The sequence below is a fragment of the Poromitra crassiceps genome, assembly GCF_964638095.1.
Source record: "Poromitra crassiceps genome assembly, chromosome: 9".
NCBI classification, from domain to species: domain Eukaryota; kingdom Metazoa; phylum Chordata; class Actinopteri; order Beryciformes; family Melamphaidae; genus Poromitra; species Poromitra crassiceps.
In genome coordinates, this window is record NC_139630.1 from 12,273,787 (window position 1) to 12,299,294 (window position 25,508).

General features: G+C 43.1%; 1 protein-coding gene across 2 annotated transcripts in view; it reads left to right on the forward strand.

The window, feature by feature from the left end:
- The window catches only part of asap2b (ArfGAP with SH3 domain, ankyrin repeat and PH domain 2b), a 69,700-nt gene that overhangs the window by 23,750 nt on the left and 20,442 nt on the right, over window positions 1-25,508 (forward strand). For both annotated transcript variants that reach the window (XM_083643361.1, XM_083643362.1), the window contains exons 3-14: window positions 5,537-5,682; window positions 9,272-9,346; window positions 9,751-9,800; window positions 11,834-11,963; window positions 12,546-12,631; window positions 12,785-12,860; window positions 14,148-14,234; window positions 15,327-15,430; window positions 19,033-19,102; window positions 21,917-22,004; window positions 23,908-23,956; window positions 24,104-24,270. In XM_083643361.1, the coding sequence (XP_083499487.1) occupies window positions 5,537-5,682; window positions 9,272-9,346; window positions 9,751-9,800; window positions 11,834-11,963; window positions 12,546-12,631; window positions 12,785-12,860; window positions 14,148-14,234; window positions 15,327-15,430; window positions 19,033-19,102; window positions 21,917-22,004; window positions 23,908-23,956; window positions 24,104-24,270 (1,128 nt within the window). The remainder of the gene's footprint in view (window positions 1-5,536; window positions 5,683-9,271; window positions 9,347-9,750; window positions 9,801-11,833; window positions 11,964-12,545; window positions 12,632-12,784; window positions 12,861-14,147; window positions 14,235-15,326; window positions 15,431-19,032; window positions 19,103-21,916; window positions 22,005-23,907; window positions 23,957-24,103; window positions 24,271-25,508) is intronic.

The window sequence follows — 25,508 nt, forward strand, 5'->3', positions numbered from 1 at the left end:
CTCCAAACTGGGACCGGCTGCATTCTACTGCATTCACTGACTGTCAGCAAGTACCTCTTACAACCCCACATCAAAAAAACACAAACTATCCCTTTAAAGCCACTCTGATCTAAAGGCTTCTGCTTAAATGGTTGAAAGGAGTTTCTTAGACAAATATAATTAGTGAAGTTGATCCAAAGTCTTTCTTTCCATCAAGGCAAATCATCTAAAAATAGAAGATAGTTTGGATTAATTTCACTCTTTTTTTATCACTGCATAATTGTGTTATTTAATTTTTTTCTTTTTCTTTGCGACCATTTTTGATTATTATTATTATTATTATTATTATTATTATTATTATTATTATTATTATTATTATTATTATTATTATTATTATTATTTTGAGTCTGTACTATTATTCTGAAACGTGGAAAATAGTAAAACACACACACACACACACACACACACACACACACACACACACACACACACACACACGCACACACACACACGGTGTGTCCAGACTTTTGACTGGTAGTGTCTCAGTAAGGTTGGTTACAAAGGCAGACTCTTGCCAAGCCTGTGTTGTTTTGTACTGTGTGATGCAGACCGAGAAACTGATTGAAGTTAGACTTGTTAACATTGACTTTAAAGACTTTCCAAGGCATGGGCACGTCCCTGCCCAACGGCAAAGATCCTGTATTTTAGAAGATGAATCACTTGGTCGTAAAAAAAAGAAAAGAAAATCCCACCCTGCAGAAGTGTTAGAGTAGGCGTGGACTCTCAGCCTGCTGTTGGACTTCAGGCTCAAACAGCAGCAGAGCTAGAGGTTGACACGGCAGTGGATTATCACACTCTCACAACAACAAAATAAAGCCCGTCCCATGATATCAATCCCAGAAGAATGACTCCTGTCCCGTTCCAGTGTCTATTCATAGAACTGCATAAAACCCGTCCGACAGGCGCGGACTGCACAATCGGGCGCTTCGGGCAGATGCCCGGTGGCATGGCCTGGCATGGCCTGCAAAAAAAAAAAAAATTGCAGTAGTGTAAACAGTAGTGGCTAAACTGAGAGTATGGTTGGATTGCTTTTGGGGTTTTCTTCACAAAAGTGGAGAAGGAGGCAGAAGCAGCACTAGCACTGCAGCAGGTGCTCCTGCAGAGCTGGAGGTGGTGTTGAACTTATCAGAATCAGGAACCTTCAGGGCTACAATTTCAGAGCATAAAGTGAAACATGTAGGTTATAAGCTTATTGCTTTCACATTAATGTGCTATGGGATTATCAGTAGGACTGCACAATACAGTTTAAAGTGGAGATGAAGCAGTTTGATTTTATTATTTTTGTATTTGCATTTAACCTCAGACAAGACAAGACAGGACACTGCACTCTTCCTTAAATTAAGTTTGCTGTGAAGCTTTTGTACAGAGGCATGTTTTTGTTTTTACGTCTTCATATTATACTTGCATTTATCTAGGCAATGTTGAATTCTATTAGTGAACAAATAGGTAACATGTAACATCACGTTACATTATATTATATAGCATTATATAGCATTATATTCACCAAATCTTGCTTCAAACGGCCCACATTTTCGGACCTTCGGACGCGCGGACACATGTGTGACCCACAGGATTCCTAAAATAATATGTCAGCCTCTACAGCGAGTGTATGTAGAGTCTACATACTGCACACTCACTGTAGAGGCTGACATATTACGAGTTGAGTCGCACTCGTACTCGAGTACGAGTCCTGGACCCATTTCCAGAACTCGTGACATGACGAATTGAGCACTGATATAGCGCGATCCTCCCACGTGCTGCGTCCTGCCGGTGAAGCTCCCCGCTGTCAGGTGAAAAGAAGCTGCCGGCAACTGCGCAAGTGTTGGAGGAAGCATGGTGCTGGTCTACGGCTCTCCCCAGGTCGGCAGAGGGTGGAGCAGCGACCGGGGCAGCAGGGGGGGGGGGGGGGTGGGGGTGTGTGGAATTGGCCAAGTACAATTGGGGAGAAAATGGTGTGGGGGAGGGGGGGGGGGGGGAGAATTGAACACTGATGACTTGGACTCAGACTCGAGGGTTCATGCATTGTCAAGTTGGAGACTCGGACTCGGACTTGTGAATTGACTCTTTTTTTTTGGGTTCGTTTTTTGTAATAGGCCCTAATAATTTGGCATACGCTCTTGATAGCTATATTAATACCGTGACATTATTCAATTCCGTGCAAGAGCAGGCACGTGTGTTCCACCTGCATGTGGATTCCCGCTCATGTTCAGAAACTCTAGTCTCAGGTAACGGAGCCTCGACTCTGACTCTTCTTTGGTGACTCAGACTCAAACACTGGGTACTCGAGACTCGACTCTGACTCGAGATATAGTGACTTGGCTACAGCCCTGCCTACGGCTGACTTGACTGTGCTGCTGAGGCACCAGGAAAATAAGTGGAACTCTTTGAATTTGTGTCACTCAGCTGAATGTGCTGCGGTTATTGCATCATAACGGCAGTGAGAGGTGACTCAGGAGGACTGTGAAAGAATCAAGTTAACTTGTTGTAGAGGAACTTCCTGTCTTGACACAGGAACTTCCTGTCTGCTGTTAACGAGTCATCTCGTCTCATATTCAGCGTTCAGATCTTCTTGTTGTTAACCCAGGGAAACATTGTGCAGTGAGGAGAGAGAACTACTCCTATTGTAAGTTGATTTGAATTGGAAACTAGATACTGTACATTATCTAACAACACTGTCAGATTTCCCCCCCACTTATGTTAAGAATATGATGATTTATGATATATTTTTAGGACAAAAAAATTAATTCAGATTTTAGGACTCGTAACGCGTTATTTATGTGTGGGCATCAAAGCTGGTGAGCCTGTGGCACTGCTGGCGTGCACTGAACAGCTTAAGTATAATATCATGTAGATGGGCGATAACAGGAGAGAGTGAAAGCTATTACCAAGTATATGCACTGCATTCTCTCCTTGGGCTAACTTCTAGTCATTGAAATCTTAATAAGAATGCAAAGTCTGTCTGTCTGTCTGTCTGTCTGTCTGTGAGTGAGTGAGTGAGTGAGTGAGTGAGTGAGTGAGTGAGTGAGTGAGTGAGTGAATGAGTGAGTGAGCGAGCTGAATCTTGCAGGACGTGTAAAGACTATCCCTGCAGGTGACCTAACGCAGACGGATTTTTTAATTAGGTAATTAGGGCTGACCAAATTGGGGAAAAAATGGCCAATTAGTGGCCCAAAATGAGTCAACACAGGTTCAGCCCCACGGAGAGCTCAATTCGTTAGCTACCGATGGAGCACAGCTGGGCCGAGTTGCAATCAGCCAGGGAAGTGGACTCTATGAAAAGCCTCTGAGCAGAGAGAGGAGAGGCTGCATGCCAACTCTGTGAGCGAGGCCTGACTAAAGGGACTAGTGGCCATAGTGAAATCACACAGCTCCTCATGTTGCTGAGTGTGTACTATAGGTCTAGCTGCCACCGACAACGTGCTAAACCCCAGGCTACGTTGAAGGATGCTTCTGGCGTTGGTGTGTTTAGATGGAGGTTTGTTGCTGTGTTGCTGGTCAGAGGCTCAGAGCGGCTCTCTGTCTTTACAGTCCTTCAGACTGATCAAAGTGACCTTTGACCTCACAGCTCTCCGTGCAGAGCCTGCAGGCTGCCCTGAAGGAGACATGCTGTCAGTCAGCTCTACTATACTCTGCTCTCCCTTCCTCCTTCTATTCTATATTTATTAAAGATCCGGTGTGATGATTTCAGCTCAATCAGGAAGAGTTTGATAATATTTTACAAAGCACATTTTATACTTGAGGGAACTGTAACTTTTTTCATTTGCGCACGAGATACAATTTGTTCCCTCCATTTCATCGTTACGTGCACAAATTGCTAACACTCAAAATAGTGACAGTGCTCCAACACATGTGTTGTTGTAACACATATGCTCTTCACCAGCTTCTAAACAATCAGTCGCATATTGATGATGTATATGCTGTATATATAAATGTGTTGCAGCCACCTGACTGTGTTTACAATATGGCCTGAAGGTTAAGTGGCTAAAGATGTTGACATATTTGGAGGATACGCCTATTCAGTGTTAACAGATAAGGGATATTGGGGCGGCATTAGCTCAGGAGGTACAGTAGAGCTGTCGCCTGGGAATCGGAAGGTTCCCGGTTCGAGGCTGGCTCCTCCCGGCAGTGCGCCGAAGTGTCCCTGAGCAAGACACTGAACCCCAAACTGCTCCCGACGAGCAGTGTGTGTGTGAATGGGTGAATGTGAGGTATTCATGTAAAAACGCTTTGGGTAGTCGATAGACTATATAAAATGTGCTCTATAAATACAGTCCATTTACCATTTACCATATTAACAAACCAAATCCTTATACCTAAACCGGAAACCGGCACATGCCACAACTATGCACACTGTTGACCAATCAGATTCTTGGCAGCAGGTGACATCATTTTCACCAGGAGGTAGACTAGAATCGTAAATCTGTTTGATTCTGTTAAAACCAGAGCAAGAATTTTCACAGTTGACAGTTAGAATAATTTGGGAAACTTTACAGTAACAGATCCTTTGATAAATTATACCATGAAATTGAGAAGTGTAATTTCACACGACCTTTAACGCGACCAGACACATGAGAGGAGAGCGAGCTTCTCGACTCCAGGTAGAACTCTTTCTTCATCAGTCTCTTCTTCTACTTCTTTTTCTACCTTCTTTTTTTTTCTCTCCCCAATTGTACTTGGCCAATTCCCCCTGCTGTCCTGGCAATTGCTCCACCCCCTCTGCTGATGTAGGGAGAGTTGCTTCCTCTGATACATGTGCAGCCACAAGCCGCTTCTTTTCACTTGACCGAGGAGTTATTCCCCCCAGTTCCCCCCGAACAGTCGCCCTCGACCAACCAGGGAAGGCAGGTGCAGCGACCAGGACTCTCATACCCCACCGGCTTCCCACCCGCAGATACGGCCAATTGTGTCTGTTACGTAGTAACATCTGACCAAGCCAGAGGTACCGCTGCCGGGAATTGAACCCGGGTCTCCGCGGTCGTAGGCAAGTGCCTTTACCCCGGCCTACCCTACTCAGACGCCCCAATCCACTTCCAGTTCAGGGGCGTATCTACGGGTGGGCCTGGGTAGGCACAGGCCCACCCACTTCTTGCCCTGGCCCACCCAAAAAAAAAAAAAAAAAAATTATTGTTTGTTTTCTAGAGGCAAACTTGCTGCTGCCTTGCTAGCTAATGGTTTTGTAGCTTAAAAACGCAGGGCACATCATCTCCAGAGTCTAATGCATGATGACTTCATGACATCTAGGAATTTTGCACGCTTCGAGCGCAAACGTTTGTCATGCAATTGCCCCACCAATTTTATCCAGGCCCACCCAATTTTATCCAGGCCCACCCATAATTGAATTTCTGCCTACGCCCCTGTTCCAGTTTGAACTGACTGTTTCCTCTGTGTGTGTGTGCGCGTGTGTGTGTGTGTGTGTGTGTGTGTGTGTGTGTGTGTGTGTGTGTGTGTGTGTGTGTGTGTGCGTGCGTGCGCGCGTGTGCATGCGTGTGTGTCACAGCTCACGTTGAGAGTGAGGAGCTGTACATCCAGTCGATGCAGAAGTTCGCGGAGAACTTCCGGGGGTCTAACGACGCCGAGGTGAGCTCAGCCTTCTGCAAGTTCTCCCAATTCGCCAAGGAGCTCACAGCGCTCTTCAAGAACCTGGTGAGGGTCAACACATCTCCCTCTTTCTTTCTTTTTACTAGTTCTACTTTTTCTTCAAAGATAAGTTCATCCAAAATGAAGATTCAGTTGAGTTCACCCCAAAACGATGGAAGGGCCGGGTGAAGTCTTTTAGTCCAGGGAAACAGAGTTACAGTGTTCTCCTCAACTATGTAAGTGATGAATGGTGACCAACTTTCAAACGTAAAAAAGAACAAAAGAAATGTCTCCATACTGCTCACCTGGCATAATCCAAGTCTCCAGATGCCCCGAGATGCCAAGTTGACTTGAAATGTCGTCATTTTGTACGCCCTGTTTTTTGCTGAAATCTTCACTGTAGCCGTGAGCTGAAAACAGGGTGTAAATGACATATTTTCAAGTCATCAAGGCATCTCAGGGCTTCTGGAGACTTGGATTACGCCACATGAGCAGTATGGAGGCTTTTTTTTCCACAGGGTTTATTTTTTAACGTTTGAAAGTTTGTCATCATTTACTTCAATTGTTTAGAAGAATGTTGTAACTCTGTTTCCCTGCAAAACCTCATGAATCTTTTGTTTTGACGGCACGGTGGCTCAGGGGTTAGTGCTGTTGCCTCACAGCAAGAAGGTCCCGGGTTGGAACCCCGGTCCATCTCAGGTCCTTTCTGTGTGGAATTTGAATGTTCTCCCCGCATTTGTGTGGGTTTCCTCCGGGTGCTCCAGTTTCCTCCACCATCAAATACATGTATGTTAGGGTTAAGACTCCTGTCAGTGCTCCTGACCAAGGCAATGGTAAAAGAACTGGAGTTGGTCCCCGGGCGCTGCACTGCGGCTGCCCACTGCTCCTAGTTCTAGGAAGGTTCCTAGTAGAGGATGGGTCAAATCAAATGCAGAGGATGAATTTCCCCATGGGGATAAATAAAGATAACTTAACTAAAAAACTTCACCCGACCTTCCACTGGCATGCAGTTGAGTAATGACTGAAGATAGATAGATAGATAGATATTTTTATTTCTGTGTCATGCACCATATTCAAGGTGCCCAGCCCGTCTGGGCTTACAAGACACAAATCATTCAAGTTCAACAATACAAACAAATCAACAAACAAGCTACAAAATGCTCAAACATAAACAAGACAGAGTTATATATTCAGATGAACAGCTTCTCCATTCTGAGTTTCCAAGCCCTCCCAATAAACCTGGCCAAACTGAAGACTTCATCTCTGAACAACCATTCCAACTTCGCATCATCTCCTGACCAAAATAGTTCCGGTTTCTTATTTTGCATTAACTGAAATAGAGATAATCTTGGTTCCTCATATAGCGTACAATGAAACAAAAAATGAAATTCATCTTCCACAACACCTAATTCACATACAGTACAAAGTCTCTCCTCCTCAGCAATAGAATTGAACCTGCCAACCTCAATAGCCAAAGGGAGGGTACCCGTTCTCAACTGGGCACATAAAGATCTTCTGGATCTATCCAGGGGTAAAGTAACATAGGGTTCTGGAGTGAACATATTTTTAATTTGAACATATGTTCTAAGTTTTGGTTTGAGCCAGATGTCATTGGCCCATTTTTCTTTATAATCAAGAAATAGCCTATGTTTAATATAGCGAACACTACAACGTAAACTGTTTCTGAAAATAAATTGCTGATCAGCTTCCCTGAACACATCATTAATATCATTACACCATGGATACTTATGTGCTTTATCCCAGTTAAACACTTGTTTTGCAACTCTACTCTCTGGCATATTAGATAGACGGTTCCACAATCTCAACATTTCACCTTTTTGTTTGATCAAACAAGGCTCCCAACCCATATCCCCTTGAAAAGCCAACTGAATTTCCATTTTTGGGTGAACTTAACCTTTCAATCCATGTTAAATGCATTCATCACAGAACAGCGTGTCTCTCCATCAGCAATAGAAAGTGGACCGACCTAAACTGGCAAAGTGTGGATCATTCACAGTGAGAAGAGGAGTCTGACCAGTGACGATGGATTATAGACGGTGCATTCCAGGCTCCACCAATAGTGTGAAATGCTATTTCACACTTTCAAATATCACTTTCAAACAGAGTCATTTACACAAACACAAGATCTCAAGTGAAGTCTTTAGAAACCTTTTCAAGTCATCAAAGCACAAGTCAGAGTCAAGTCCCAAGTCACCAGAACCCAAGTCAAGTCTCAAGTCTTCTCTTCATGCATCAAGTCTCAAGTCTTCTCTTCAGGCATCAAGTCAAGTCTCAAGTCTTCTCTTCAGGCATCAAGTCAAGTCTCAAGTCTTCTCTTCAGGCATCAAGTCAAGTCTCAAGTCTTCTCTTCAGGCATCAAGTCAAGTCTCAAGTCTCCTCTTCCTGCATCAAGTCAAGTCTCAAGTCTTCTCTTCATGCATCAAGTCGAGTCTCAAGTCTTCTCTTCAGGCATCAAGTCAAGTCTCAAGTCTTCTCTTCAGGCATCAAGTCAAGTCTCAAGTCTCCTCTTCATGCATCAAGTCAAGTCTTCTCTTCATGCATCAAGTCAAGTCTTCTCTTCAGGCATCAAGTCTCAAGTCTTCTCTTCATGCATCAAGTCAAGTCTTCTCTTCAGGCATCAAGTCTCAAGTCTTCTCTTCATGCATCAAGTCAAGTCTTCTCTTCATGCATCAAGTCTCAAGTCTTCTCTTCATGCATCAAGTCAAGTCTTCTCTTCATGCATCAAGTCTCAAGTCTTCTCTTCACGCATCAAGTTTCAAGTATTCTCTTCATGCATCAAGTCTCAAGTCTTCCCTTCAGGCATCAAGTCAAGTCTCAAGTCTTCTCTTGAGGCATCAAGTCTAAAGTGTGACTGGAGTCTCCAGGTCATGTGACTTAGCTTCAGTGTCAGTTGTGACTTCCAGTGACGTGAAGGCAAACTTGGGACATGGAGGATTGTTCAGCAGAGACGGTAAATGTTCAGGTTGTGCCTGGTGTCATGTGACCGTGGTGGTGTCATGTGACCGTGGTGGTGTCATGTGACCGTGCTGTGTGTGAAGTGAAAGTGGCGTTCACACCTCGCCTCCCGGCTGCAGACGTGTGGTTTGACTCGTCAGGTCGCCGTCGTGTCACAAAGTTCACTCAAGTGTCTAAACTGCAGCTTCCTCTCGTACTGCAGGAATGTTCCAAAGGCTTCACTGGTCCTACAGAGTGCACACTACCTCTTTAATCTCCTCCCATCAGGCAGGAGATACAGAAGCATCAAGAGCAAAACATCTGGCTTCAGAGGTAGCACCTACCTCCAAGCCATTAGACATCTGAACTTGCACTGACTCATTGACTACGTTTGACCTATAGCACTTTAAACTGTGTGCACTACTGCTGAATACGTCGCTGCTGGATACTGTTCCTGAACGTTGATCTTTTCTTGCGTTTAATGGTTATTGTTTGTATATGGTGTGCTGCTGCTGCACTGTCTTTGTCTTTTTGTCTGAGAGTGAACAAAGAAAAATTCCTATTCCGATTCAGATTCAGCAGGCGTTTGGAGCTGCCGGCTGATGTTTCTGTGTCATGGCGTCGCACGACATCACACGGTGTCGCATCATCACACTACCGCTTTAACGTCACTTCCTCTCTCTCCACTTCCTGTTTCCAGCTCCAGAACATGAATAACATCATAACCTTCCCGCTGGACAGCCTGCTGAAGGGGGACCTGAAGGGAGTCAAAGGGGTCGGTTTTTATTTTTTATATTCAACTGCAACTCTTAAGCTTGTTGATGTGCTGCTGTGTTCCCCAGGTTTCTCTTTAAAGACACATTTGTCTTTTTAAATGTGACGACTTGGTTTAAAAAAAACCCAGCTAAATTAATTTGGTTGAAGGATTTTACGCAATATACGTAAATTCCAAAATGCAACACATCTATTTTGTGAAAAACGTTATTTACTGCTTGCTATTCATATTCAATATCAAAAATCTACCGTCAGAGTTTAGGTTTTGGCCCAGAGCCTATAAGCACTCACACACGCACCTGTCTCCAAATAGTTCTTGAGTGAGTCAAAGAGCAAAGTCCACTCAGTCTGTGTGTTGTTCTCAATCACTGAGTCGGATTCTGATATCTGCTGTTTCTGCTGCAGGACCTGAAGAAGCCGTTCGACAAAGCCTGGAAGGACTATGAGACCAAAGTGTAAGAACAACACAACGAACCTCAAACTACAGCGCGGGTCAAAGCCTCGCCAGCAACGTTATCATTATTTTAGGTCCAAATTAATCGTAAACAACACCATTTCTGCTGCCCTCGGGGGCGGAGACAAACGCGAGTTCCTACATCGTTAATATTCAAATAAGCCCCTCCCACTGACACTTGCCGCCCACACTTTCTCTTTCATTCAGAAATTATGTCAATACAGAGAAGTGACTCACGCTCTGCTTGACACGTCACAGGGCTTTAACCCATTGATACCTGATGCAGCATTTGTGTGTGTATCCCTTTAAGACCGCGAACCGCATGACGAGGTACGCGGTCTTAAAGGCATACACACAAATGAGGGATATACACGCAAATGCTGCATCAGGTATCAATGGGTTAAATGAAACGTTAATGAATGTGTTGAGACAGTTTCATGCGGGGGAAAACCAACTTTTTGACATTTGTCTTGATGCCTCTGCAGTGATCGCATTTGTTTCATGATAATGACATTTGAAAATTCCTTAAACAAGTGGAACTGTGTTGGATGCAATTGGAATAATCTCACCACATTGACATAATTTGGGAAAGTCTTTTCCCTTGTTTGAAGAAGGATTTGATGACTCGGTTTGAGACATGGCTCGTTAAGATGGATATTTTCTGTAATATACAATCAAATACAGAATAACTTACATTCTGTTATGCACATCACAAGTTTTCACAACAGCGTGGTTAATCATAGATATGGGATTACAAGAATGTGTTTTTTATATTTTTGGTTTGTGAATTTGCACATCCTTGGGCAAAAACATGAGGAAAAAAATAGATAAGGAGTTGTAGGAAATTAAAAAACAACAACAGCATAGGGGATTTGAGGGGTGGAGTCTGTGATCTACCTTTCACCTGTTGGAGAAGCTCCAGTTGGTCCTGGTCGGGGTCTAATCAGGTCAAGGCCAAGCAGAGGTTTATCTTTTTATAAAGTAGCAGATAAGACAGAAACGCCGGCGGAGTGAGACTCAGCACAAAGATCTTCTCTGTTAAACGGAGAGTAGGAAGTCCACTCCCTCTACAAATACTGTCGAAGTTCAGGCAGCAGCACTGCTGGGTGCTGATGGTGCCTTCAGGTGCTGGTGGGAAGGTCCGGCATTTGGTACTTGGCTTTCACTTTGTCACTTTGTCTGGAAATCAAACCTGGACGACTGGAGGAGATCTGACCTCTACTGAGTGAACCTTTCTTGTTTTCACATCGTTTGAGTCTGCAGCAGCACCAGGTAAATCTGTGTTTCAGAGTCTGTGCTCATCTCACCACAAGATCATGTAGCCTGGGTAAACCCAGCCGCCACGTGACCTGCTCTCAGACCTGCTCTCAGTCACTACCTTGTGAACTGCGAACAGGTCTGAGAGCAGGTCACTGGGGGCTGGGTTTACCCAGGCTAAAGATCATGATGCAAAATAGAGAAGTAGACTGTTCGCACATTTAAGGCCAAAACAGACACACATTCTGACTGTCCAGTCAATGATTCTCCTGGTTAACTGGAGCATGATGGTCAGTGGGAACGAGCTTGTTGATTTACTGACCAGATGAACATCACATACAGTTTAACCAGCTGGTCTGCAATTAGATCGTTTGGCTCATACAGGAGAAGGTTTATGTGTTGTTGTTGTTGTTGTTGTTACTTTAACACGTATTTGTAAAAGCAAAAAAATGTTTGCGTGAGATAATTCATTTGGTTTCCAATGCATAATAACTTGTTTTATTGAAGAAGAAAAAACTCCATCTCAAATTACGTAATCTAGTTTCGACTCTAGATTTTTTTTTACTATTTTTCTCAAAACAAGTGGAGAAAAAAATCAGCTGACATCAGAGAATTCCGCTTGTTTTCTTGAATCAAGTGTGTTGAAGTATCTTACGTTTTAAATATTAAGAATAATAGGGTTGAGCACTTATTAAGGTAAAACCTTTTTTTGCTGTATTTATCCAAGGCCAGTATGAACTCCTATCTCGACCTTTGACCTCTTGTGCTGTCGTGCAGAACGAAGATTGAGAAGGAGAAGAGGGAGCACGCCAAGCAGCACGGCATGATCCGCACCGAGTTCAGCGGAGGAGAGATCGCAGAGGAGATGGAGAAAGAGAGGAGACTCTTCCAGCTGCAGATGTGTGAGGTGAGGTCGGCCAGGGGTCAGAGGTCAGGGAAGACAAAATGACACAGGGTTGATTCCTGCAGTAGCCACTGCGTGTCCATTAACAGCCATTTGAACTGTCAAAGTGTCCTTGAGCAAGGCATTGAACCTCTACCTGCTGACTCACTGTAAGTCACTGTGGAGTGTTCGACAAAAGCCTAAAATGGAGGTTTACCTCTACTGAAATACTGTCTGGAAAACCTGAAAGGAAAAGTGAAACAAGCAAATGTACAAGTTTATCTCATTTGGCCGACTTAATAACTCGTTCAGATGACTTAACTTTTCTGAATGACTTAGTAACTCGTCCAAATCATAGAGCGTATAAAAAAATATGGACTGTGACGTCACCGTTGGGTTTTGGACTCTCGTTTTGAAGCCTAGTGTGGCCGTCGCCATCTTGGAGCCGCAACGCCGCCTGTTATTGGTCTGTTTCTTATTATGCAAAAGTTTGTTATGAGTTTTGACTTACAAAGATCAATGAAATGAGAAGGTACAAAAAAGTATTTTATGTATTTTACTTTGTGTATTTTCATTTATTCCCCTAACTTTGGTCTCTCTCTTCAGTATCTTCTAAAAGTTAACGAGATCAAAGTCAAGAAGGGAGTCGACTTTCTGCAGAACCTCATCAAGTATTTCCATGCTCAGTGCAAGTAGGTCGCTCTGCCTCTTCCTCCTGTTTCCACAAGACTAAACATGAGTTCAATTCCAGAATACAATCATCTGAAGTTTATCATTCAATATCTATAACATACACTGCACTGCACATGGTTTCAATTTTGACCATTTTATCCTTCTCTTTTCAGTTTTTTCCAGGATGGACTGAAGGCTGTGGAGAATCTGAAACCCAATATAGAGAAACTGACGACAGACCTGACAACGGTGAGGAACGGCCTTCTTCTATGGTTTTTACCTAACCATGTTGAGGAATGGCCTTCTTCTTCTATAGTTTTTACCTAACCACGATGAGGAATGGCCTTATTCTTCTATACTTTTTACCTAACCATGTTGAGGAACGGCCTTCTTCTTCTATAGTTTTTACCTAACCACAATGAGGAACGGCCTTCTTCTTCTATAGTTTTTACCTAACCACGATGAGGAACGGCCTTCTTCTTCTATAGTTTTTACCTAACCATGTTGAGGAACGGCCTTCTTCTTCTATAGTTTTTACCTAACCACGATGAGGAACGGCCTTCTTCTTCTATGGTTTTTAAATCTATTGCTGTGACATTTCAGCTTTATTAGACAACGTACAGTGGAGATTGCTTGGGAAGATAGTACTGCAATGGCATAGTCCATATAAGGAACTTTTCTCAAGGGGTATTTCACCCAAAATAATTCTCTGAACTTTAAATTTCTGAGTTTAAACAAAGTCACAATTCTGACTTTAAACTCAGAATCTGATTTGAAGGCCACACATGAAAAATGTCTAAAAAGGAAACAAAATAATACAACATTATAAAGTGCATATATATTAAATTAATTTCTCCAGTCCGTCAGCCCCTGGTCAGCTTCTCATCCCATCCTCATACTGTACCTAGGCAAACAGTTTAAGAGGAAGGGAAGAGCAGCACAGAGGGCAAACGGGAAACAGAGAGACCATATTACATTACAGGCATGAAGTCTGGGACAACACAACCGCCACCATGTTGTCCGTCCCTTTAACATGGAGACAGTGAAGGTTGTATGATTGAAGGACAACGGAAATAAAACATAACCCAGTGCAACACACAAGTGTTAACCAACAAGCGCAGTACTACTGGCCAAACCAGCACAATACAAAGATAATACAAAAGAGCAGGTAACTTACACCACCAAACCTTCAGAAAACAACTTACCAACTCTTAAGCCATCAACACTATAGCCATAATCAACAACCACACAACAACTCACTGACCATGCTACAACTGGGCCCACAAAGTTAACCCAGCTGGTGTAGGACGACAGACAAAAGACATACACAGAGCCAGCAGAGTGGTAGATTGCCCCAGGCGGAATAACAATATGTTTTGGAATTAAACTCTTCATTTGAGAAACTGAAACTGGTTGAGTGAAATCAGGTAACAGTGTGTACACGGTGTTAGTGCTCAGTGTTGGCGAGTGGAGTGACAGTGGAGAGCAGGTTATGAAGGTTTTGACTCTGTCTTCCTCTTCCTGTGTGCTCCTCAGATCAAACAGAGTCAGGATGGGGAGAGGAAACAGCTGAGTCAGCTGCGAGACGTCCTGAAGGCCTCGCTGCAGTCCGAGCAGAAAGAGGTGAGAAGCTGCTCCACTGTGGTCAAGCTCTCTTGGTCACAATCTCCTGCTTGCAAAGTGCACGCACTAAGCGCAATGCCAAGACACCAGCCTGTAACTAAAATGTCACAGGTTCAATGCCAAGACACCAGCCTGTAACTAAAATGTCACAGGTTCAGTATAGACTGTTTACAACAGCTAAGCGTTCGTTCACACCATACGCCAAAGCCACGCTCAAGCCACGCTGAAGCGATCGTTCAGGACTCTGTTCTATTTTCCAAGCGTGAAGCTGCCAGACATGAAGCCTTGGCAAGTTGTGGGCGGTTTTCCCCCCCCATCCCCCCCATTTTTCATCCCATATTTTATCCCCCATTAGTGCTAACTTAATTTATTTATCCTGGTTGCTACTCCACCCTCTGCCGATCTGGGGAGAGCTGAAACTGGCTCCATGCTTCCTCCGAGACATGGGCAGTTAGCTAGCCGCTTCTTTTCACCTGACAGAGGAAGCTTCACCGGTAGGACATAGCACGTGGGAGGATCACGCTATTCCAACCAGTTCCCCTCCCTCTGAACAGGCGCCTTTAACGACCAGAGGAGGAACCACATTAGCAACCAGGATATTGCATGTTTTTGGCAAATTGTCATGGCAAATTGTTTACAAAAGATGGACAATAAAGCTGATTTTCAAAGTACCTTGAGGATTTGTCAAGTTGTGAATTAAGTCAAATTTCTCTCTTGATTACAAAGGTGGAAAATACAACTGTTTTTAACGGGGTGTTTACTGATTAAATGTTTAAGCTCCCCACAAATGCAGATGTTTTTTTAAATATATATAACCAATTGCAAATTATTACAATTACCAAACAGATAAAAAGTAGATTATTATATTGAAATGTTATTTTAGATTTAGAATGTTAGAATTTTCTATAAAACACAATACATTTTAATGTAATTCCACAACGTTTATTTTTGGCCCTCGGCCCTCCACCCAGATTGAGTTTTGGCCCTTCATGGGAAAGAATTTGGGCACCCCTGGTTTAGAATGTTTATGTTGTCAAATTAAAACTGTCAATAAATAGAAAGATGAATGTCCCCTGTGTGTGCTGGTTGCAGGACTCCCAGGCCAAACAGAGTGCAGGCTACAGCCTCCACCAGCTGCAGGGCAACAAGGCCCACGGCACCGAGCGCTCCGGGATGCTCTACAAGAGGAGCGAGGGGTGAGTGTCCCAACATCCCATAATAACACAGAAACCCCAGGACCACCAGCCAAATGCTGGTAAAGGTTTATCTGGCTTGTAAGTGAGGCTAGACTGTAGGGAACTAGTCTCTGCTCACAGACAATTGGAGAGCTCCGCCTACTAATAGTCTGGGAACTCCTTGTCAAAAACTGTTTCTTGAACGGCGGCGAGAACGGCTATTGCTGTGCTATTTCACAAGGTGAGTAACAGAGCCATCTATCATGACAGTGAAGACACAGAAGGTGAGTAACAGAGCCATCTATCATGACAGTGAAGACACAGAAGGTGAGTAACAGAGCCATCTATCATGACAGTGAAGACACAGAGGTGAGTAACAGAGCCATCTATCATGACAGTGAAGACACAGAGGTGAGTAACAGAGCCATCTATCATGACAGTGAAGACACAGAGGTGAGTAACAGAGCCATCTATCATGACAGTGAAGACACAGAGGTGAGTAACAGAGCCATCTATCATGACAGTGAAGACACAGAGGTGAGTAACAGAGCCATCTATCATGACAGTGAAGACACAGAAGGTGAGTAACAGAGCCATCTATCATGACAGTGAAGACACAGAGGTGAGTAACAGAGCCATCTATCATGACAGTGAAGACACAGAAGGTGAGTAACAGAGCCATCTATCATGACAGTGAAGACACAGAAGGTGAGTAACAGAGCCATCTATCATGACAGTGAAGACACAGAAGGTGAGTAACAGAGCCATCTATCATGACAGTGAAGACACAGAGGTGAGTAACAGAGCCATCTATCATGACAGTGAAGACACAGAGGTGAGTAACAGAGCCATCTATCATGACAGTGAAGACACAGAAGGTGAGTAACAGAGCCATCTATCATGACAGTGAAGACACAGAGGTGAGTAACAGAGCCATCTATCATGACAGTGAAGACACAGAGGTGAGTAACAGAGCCATCTATCATGACAGTGAAGACACAGATTGCTGTGCAGTCGCGTAAATGGCGGGGAAGCGTTAAACATATTTACAGCCTGGTTCAGTCTGGTTTTAGTCTATTATAGCTAACAACTGTACGGGAGTTGAATTTTTATAAAACTCACCTGTTTAGAGTAAAATAGACGATAGAAAAAACATGTTTTGGGCATGATTGACAGGTGGCCTGTCCAGTGATCGCGCTGCTTGCCGACCAATAGCAGGCGGAGCTGTGGCTCTGGGAAACCCCTGGTCTCACGTTGTCTTGCGCCAGCTGTGCAAGAAATGCCAACATGGCGACGGCCGCCACACTAGACTTCAAGTCCAAAAACCAATGGGTGCCGTCATGCTGACTCTGTCCATATTTTTTAGACGGTCTATGCTATGGTTTTGACATGACCCTGATGATGGGGCTACATCTCTGTTCGCACATCCATGTATGTGTAGTGTCACATGCAGAATCTCCAATAACACTGGATCATTTTGACAAAGCATGGGGAAATGGTGCATCTCACTTCTGCATTCAGTATTCAGACAGAATTACACTGATGAGCCCAAGGTGGAACCACCACTCAAAACATCTGATCGCTCCCCCATGTTCACCGTTGCCTTATTGTTTCGTTATGGACCATGATCGTTATGGACCATGATCGTTATGGACCATGATGTTTCTAGACCATGATGTTTCTAGACCATGATCGTTATAGACCATGATGTTTCTAGACCATGATCGTTATAGACCATGATGTTTCTAGACCATTATCATTATAGACCATGTTTATAGACCATGATCGTTATAGACCATGATCGTTATAGACCATGATCGTTATAGACCATGATGTTTCTAGACCATGATCGTTATAGACCATGATCGTTATAGACCATGATGTTTCTAGACCATGATCGTTATAGACCATGATGTTTATAGACCATGATCGTTATAGACCATGATCGTTATAGACCATGATCGTTATAGACCATGTTTATAGACCATGATCGTTATAGACCATGATGGTTATAGACCATGATCGTTATAGACCATGATGTTTCTAGACCATGATGGTTATAGACCATGATGTTTATAGACCATGATGTTTATAGACCATGATCGTTATAGACCATGATCATTATAGACCATGATGTTTATAGACCATGATCGTTATAGACCATGATCGTTATAGACCATGATGTTTATAGACCATGATCGTTATAGACCATGATCGTTATAGACCATGATGTTTATAGACCATGATCGTTATAGACCATGTTTATAGACCATGATCGTTATAGACCATGATCGTTATAGACCATGATCGTTATAGACCATGATGTTTATAGACCATGATCGTTATAGACCATGATCGTTATAGACCATGATCGTTATAGACCATGATGTTTAGAGACCATGATCGTTATAGACCATGATCGTTATAGACCATGATCGTTATAGACCATGATCGTTATAGACCATGATCGTTATAGACCATGATGTTTATAGACCATGCTCGTTATAGACCATGATGTTTATAGACCATGATCGTTATAGACCATGATGTTTATAGACCATGATCGTTATAGACCATGATCGTTATAGACCATGTTTATAGACCATGATCGTTATAGACCATGATCGTTATGGACCATCAGTCAGTCATCCCTGCGTGATTTCGAATCGCACATAGGTTACGCAAAAGCCACACCCTGTGCCCGCCTACGCAGCAGTCAAGCGCCGGGATTGGCCAGGAGCAAGTCTTTTGTCTTCTTCTTTTGACAGCTGGAATCTCCCACACCACAAACACTGGAGGGCACGCAGCCCAGCGATTTCATGAACCAACTGAATTGCTCTTGAGAGCGGACATTGAAATGAATTATGGTCACTAGGGTTAGGGTTAGGGTTTGGTCACTCACCTACCTTCCTTACCATAATAATAATAATAAGCATAATAATCATTGTAATCTACACAATGTACACAATCTACAAAAACATGCAATAATATAAACAGTGTTGTGTTCACGTTCATAGCTCATATTATCATAATATAATGTATCATATCGTTAATTTCAAGCTCAATTCTTACCCAGAGAAAAGGTACAGCACTGAAAATGTAACAAGCAATAGTTTTTTAAACATCTTTATTTTAAAAGATGAAAAAACACAGGTGCTTTAGTCCCAAGCTTCAACAAGCAGACATTTTATCTCTAAAATCAAATACAATAAAAAAATCCCGTCCACAGTTTTTTCTATATTTTTCCCCAGTCCAGTCAGCTGTTCTACAGAACAGCTGGGAATCCCTGTTCCAGTCCCAACAAAAAACTACAAAAACATTCACAATTGTGAAATATTGTCTAGTTCATTAGTAAAGTTAAAGTTGGAGTGGTGTATTGGGTTTACCGAAATCATGTTGGCAGCAGCAAGCCGAGCTGCATGCAGTCTGAGGCCTTGTCAGTCTGCTTCTCGCCGCACCTGGAGCTTGTCAATAAATCATCGTCCCATTGGCTCACGTGAGCATGGGCGCCTGGCCAATCCCGGCGCTTGACTGCTGCGTAGGCGGGCACAGGGCGTGGTTTTTGCGTAACCTATGTGCGATTCGAAATCACGCGTCATCCCTGTGTCTCCTCTCTTCCCCAGGCTGAGGAAGGTGTGGCAGAAGAGGAAGTGTTCGGTGAAGAACGGCTTCCTGACCATCTGTCACGGGACGGTAAGAGACCCCATCCTCTTCTCCTATTGGTCCTCCTGCATGAGAAGCCCCCCCCCCCTTCTGTCTGCATGTCCAACAGTCCCCTAAAAGTCTCATCCTATTGGGTTTGTTTTTCTCCATAAATGGGGGGGGGGGGGATAAGATCTGGATGAAGTGCATAATTTATTTTATTTTTTTATTTTTATTTTTTTCATTTTGAAGTTTTTACACGAAGAGTCAAACGGCCATTCACGCCAGAGCAAGCGGCAGAGGAAGAGAAACAGGAAGAGAAGGAAGAGCATAAGGAAAAGGATGACAGACAGAAGGGTTTGAATTTAAATCCGGTTCATGACTGACCCAGTCGCCAGAATTAAACATCAGCATTTTACATTTGTAAAACGTGGCATTTTACATTTCGGCAAACCTACAATTTGAACGTAAATTTGAAACAAAAAATGCATATAAAACAACTTTGGTTATGTTTAGGCAAGTAAAACAACTTGGTTAAGGTTAGGGTTATGGTTTGGTTAGACTCTTACTGCTTTGGGTTAGGCTTAAAAAAAAAAAACGTTAAATGTGACTAAATGTAGACTAAAGCACCACCATCCACCCTGACCACAGCGCCCTTACTCTTCACCGCACTATTTCAATAGCAGAATCTATGACGTGTATAACGTAGATATACACACATCTAGAACCTGATATCTAACGTATTTCTGGTTCAGAAATGTGATATTCTATATATCCGTGGATTGCAGAAACGTACAATGTCGACATTTTATTCTGGCAACCAGGCTGTTGTGACTCTGTGCTCTGACACACAGCCTGTCGTGACTCTGTGCTCTGACACACAGCCTGTCGTGACTCTGTGCTCTGACACGCAGCCTGTCGTGACTCTGTGCTCTGACACACAGCCTGTCGTGACTCTGTGCTCTGACACACAGCCTGTCGTGACTCTGTGCTCTGACACACAGCCTGTCGTGACTCTGTGCTCTGACACACAGCCTGTCGTGACTCTGTGCTCTGACACACAGCCTGTCGTGACTCTGTGCTCTGACACGCAGCCTGTCGTGACTCTGTGCTCTGACACGCAGCCTGTCGTGACTCTGTGCTCTGACACACAGCCTGTCGTGACTCTGTGCTCTGACACACAGCCTGTCGTGACTCTGTGCTCTGACACACAGCCTGTCGTGACTCTGTGCTCTGACACACAGCCTGTCGTGACTCTGTGCTCTGACACACAGCCTGTCGTGACTCTGTGCTCTGACACACAGCCTGTCGTGACTCTGTGCTCTGACACACAGCCTGTCGTGACTCTGTGCTCTGACACACAGCCTGTCGTGACTCTGTGCTCTGACACACAGCCTGTCGTGACTCTGTGCTCTGACACACAGCCTGTCGTGACTCTGTGCTCTGACACACAGCCTGTCGTGACTCTGTGCTCTGACACACAGCCTGTCGTGACTCTGTGCTCTGACACACAGCCTGTCATGACTCTGTGCTCATAAAAATATGCACCAAAGAAGTCCATATGTACTGAACTAAGATCTTGACGTCACAGCCCAATTTTGACCTTGACGTCTATAAACTATTTAGACAACTTTTGAAGAGTGTTAAATCAATACTGAGGTGATGAGCGTGATCCTCCCATGCTACGTCCTGAGGGGGGAAACGCCTCGCTGTCAGGTGAGAAGAAGCGGATGGCGACTGCACATGTATCGGAGGAAGCATGTGCTAGTCTACAACTGTCCCCAGATCGCCAGAGGGGGTGGAGCAACCACTGGGACAGCAGGGGGAAATTGGACAAGTATAATTCGGGAGAAAATGGGGGGGAATCAGGAAAAACAAGAACGCTCATTCCTCTATGTCACTTGTATCCCATCAGTGGAGCTACTAAATCTAACCATCTCACCAGGATGCCCAGTGTGCCTTATCTAACCATCTCACCATGATGCCCAGTGTGCCTTATCTAACCATCTCACCATGATGCCCAGTGTGCCTTGCTCCACCGAAGAAAGACGAGCCGTCGCGAGTCGGCGGGGGGGGGGGGGCTCGCTATGGCTCTGCAGGCCCGAGATGCAAAGATAACGTTAGGTGTGTTTACGTTTACTAAAGTGACTGTTTTCTAATAGATAATTACATCAATCACCTAAAGACTTTTCAAACATATTTCATTGCAGGATGATGTTTTCTTTGTTGTGTTTGTGAGGGCCAGATTTTTATAGTATTCAATCTTTTTATTTATTTTTTACCCCTAAAATAAGATTTAAATCAGTAATGTACCACACTGATCAGATCAAATTGTATATAATATCTAGATATCTATATATGATATATTATATATATTATAATATATCAAATTATATAATATAATATAGTGTTTAGGTGATTGATTACAAGACACAAAAACATTGGGCTACACGGGTAAATAGACTATTTATTTTAGGGGTAAAGAAATTATCTTAAAATCAAACACGTATCTGATTTGAAGGTGTGTACACCAAAAGACATCATCCTGCAATGAAATATGTTTGAAAAGTTTTATAGCATCTAGGTGATTGATTAAAGAAAATATCTATTAGAAAACAATCCCCTTCACTTTCCATCCTAAACATAACAACCTGACAGAGCCTGCAGAGCCCCCACGCACGCACACTCCCAGCTCGGCTTTCTTCGGTGGCGCAAGGCACTCTGGGTATTATGGTGATATGGTTAGATTTAGTAGCTCCCAATCTCGTCACTGTACGGACAGCCTGTGGCCATTTTGAAGGCTCCCGTCTGTCTGTCAGTTTCAGTGTCGACCATGTTGTATTTCTCCTCTCCCTCTCTCTGCAGGCGAACCGGCCTCCAGCCAAACTCAACCTGCTCACCTGCCAGGTGAAGCGAAATCCAGACGAGAAGAAGAGCTTCGATCTGTTCTCACGTAAGCTGGAGTCACAGCTAGCCCGCTCTTTCAGTTTTCATGATGTTTATGAATGCATTTACAAACAGGAATTCAACAATCAAATTTAATTACCGCTGCAATGGAAAAGTGATCGACATTTAGCATTAAAGTTATAATCCATAAGATTTCAGTTTTGTTTTCTTGGGTGACACCTATGGCGATGAGTGGTAATTGCAGGTGAGATCCAAACAGTGTTGCATGACACTAGTCAGTTTGTTCGACCATCGTAACCACCTGTAGTGCTAACAGAGACCGGAACAAAGTAGCTTGTTATCCTACTTCACACAAGAGTTGTCGGGAACCGACAGTAACCTATAGAGTGAGTCTATTGTGTTAGCTCCGCCCACCCTGTGTCACCACAGAAACCTACAGAGTGAGTCTATAGACCAGACCAGCACATCCGGGTAATTTGCAAAACTTGAAGGCCGCGCCCCTTTTTAGGGGATAACACAAGCCACTCGCGTTGACTTCAATGTAAAATAGCAGTACCCAAAACATCTATAGAAAATTAACAGAATTAATTTCCTTTATAAATGACCCAAAGACACCATGACATGACAATATATTTCAACTCTGCCGGCCATAGAATGCGCAAGATACATCGACACGAGGTACTTGCCTTATATGAACGCTGTATCCAGTTTCCACCAGGTTACATGCATCGTCCACATTGACGGTGTCACGCCTACCCTATCGCAGACCAGTTTTTTGTTTTTTTTTATTGTTAGTGAAACTATAACAACACAGCAACTCTTTGGCATATCTCTATCAAATTAAACCGTTTTAAATAGTTTGTTTGAAGTGGTTTCGGCTTCTTGTACCGTCGTTTACTATGGTGGGTTTCCCCTAAAAAGGGGCGCGGCCTTGGAGCTGGACACTTGAAGACGCGACGCAGTTCTGGTCTATTGTGTTAGCTCCGCCCACCCTGTGAACCTACAGTAACCTACAGAGTGAGTCTATTGTGTTAGCTCCGCCCACCCCGTGTGACCACAGACACCAAGTTCATAAATGCTGCAATACTGAAAATGCAAAGGCTATCACCATAGGCTCAATCACCATTGTGTTAACTCACTATCAGATAGATAGTGACTAAACAGATATTTATTTATATGAAAATCTTTGAGATCGTAACTTTAACAAACATATATTAGATATTAGATTGTAGTATTATTATTATTATTATTATTATTATTATTATTATTATTATTATTATTATTATTATTATTATTATTATTATTATTATTATTATTGTAGATTGTATTATATAATAATGTGTATGAATAATCATGTATACACTATAGTATATTATATTAATTATTATAGCTCTATTAGATTGATTAGTATAATGGTTCCTGTCTGGTCTTTAACAATGGGAATAGACTATTATAGAATATCCTGTATTTATCATGTATACATCATATTAAAGATTATAGGATACAGTGTGTTACATTGATTGGTATATACCGCTCTTTTCTTTCTTTTTCATCTCTGGCATTTCTTTTCTTTGTCACTATTTGTATCTCATTTCTGTGATTTTGAAGTTGATTTTTTTCTGCTTATTTATTGTACATGTACAGTATGTATTTTCTTGTTCTGTGTGGACCCCAGGAATAGTAACGGTCACCTTGTGTGACAGCTAAGGGGGATCCAATTAAACAATAAACAATTACTAAATGCAGTGACATCACCACCTGTTGTACGCTATAGAAGCTGACATGATCACCTGGCATCAAAGATCAGCCTACAGCAGATGCCCATTTCAGTAGCGTGCTTTTTTACCTTGAAATGTCAGGGCCTTCACACAGATCTGGCTTGGAGTTTAGCTTGCGCTTTAGCAGTGATTTAACCTGGATGTTCTTTCTGTCGTGTCTTTCCTCCACAGACGACAGAACATATCACTTCCAGACCGAGGACGAAGCCGAGTGCCAGATGTGAGTATAGAGAGATCTCACGGGTCCAATCCCCCATTAGCAACCTCATTGACCTATTTGCCTTACAGTAGCTATCAAATCTAACTCTAGTCTCGTCTAGTCTTGTCTAATTGTAGTCCAGTCTAAGGTGTTGTGCACTGGTTGCAGCTGGATCTCGGTGCTGCAGAACAGTAAGGAGGAGGCTCTAAACAAGGCGTTTAAAGGTGATCAGGACGACGGAGAGAACAACATTGTGCAGGAGCTGACCAAGGCCATCGTGAGCGAGGTGAAGAGGATGAGCGGTAACGACTGCTGCTGCGACTGTGGAGCGCCAAGTCAGTACTATACTACTACTATTACTGATACTGATACTACTATTAATACTACTGGTACTACTAATACCACTGATAACAAGCAAATAGTAAACATGTCGTCCCCCCCCAGTGGTGTAGATCCACTTTTGGGTGACAGACAAAGACCGATTCGTAGTCCCACTGGTCGTACAACAGCAGTAACTGTGTCAGTCTCTGAACTGGAATGCGACAGAACATGTCTGTCATGGAGCTGAAACCTCTCTGCTCACACTCGTTCCAGGGTTCCCACAGGTCCTTGAAATGATGAAATCCTTGAAATCTTGTGAATTTGAGAGAGAAAAATCAAGACCTTGAAAGTTTTTGAAAATAGACATAGATAGACATGGATCATTGAAAATTGCTGGAATTTATATATTTTGTGCAAGAAGCCTAGGTAATTCATGGGAAATACTGGTGTATTGTGTAGAGTGGCAGGAACATAGAGAGGGACAACTTCTCTCTTTAACCTCACCAACTGGTGGATAATTTATTTACACAAAACAAAAACATTACAGTAGTGATTTATTACCTCAGTAAACACTTTCCTTGAGTTTAGGGTGTCGCTCACCAGTTTCAAGTATTCAATGGCCACATGACCATATTAACTGCTAATTTAATATTAAATGCTGACAAAATAATTAAAAAAATCATGTTAATACTAAAAGGCAATTTTAATGATTAAAATTGTAATCTAGAGATAAATATGACCATAATTGTGTTAATTTAAACCAGGGGTTATCAAAGTTTTGATGGCTGAGGCCAATTTAGGGAGTAGGCTAATGACTACCGGTAGATAACAATGATCCATCGCCAATCATGTTAAAAATTGTCATTTTTTTCAATGGAGTTTGGTGTACATACAAACGTTACTGACTTCTCTGCAAAAACGTTTTGAGTTAGTTACTGCACTTACTTACCAGGTAGTTTTACTGTACTTTTAATTATTCAAAACAACTGGGATGGATAACCCGCTGAATGGGGTCCGGTAAACAAGGACGGTAGCAAAAGCAGCAAGCAGACGCCGCCTCTCGTTCGCCACCTCTGGGGCTTCAGTTGCAGGCGGCTGGGTCCTGGGAAAACCACGGCACGGGCAGAGGGAGAACATCTACTCTGTCACACACAGGCAGCACTTTGCACAACGTGCACGACAGGCTTTTGTGGTGCCACAAATGCTCTGTTATCGAGTTTCTTGCCAGTATTATTATTTGACTTTGTGACCA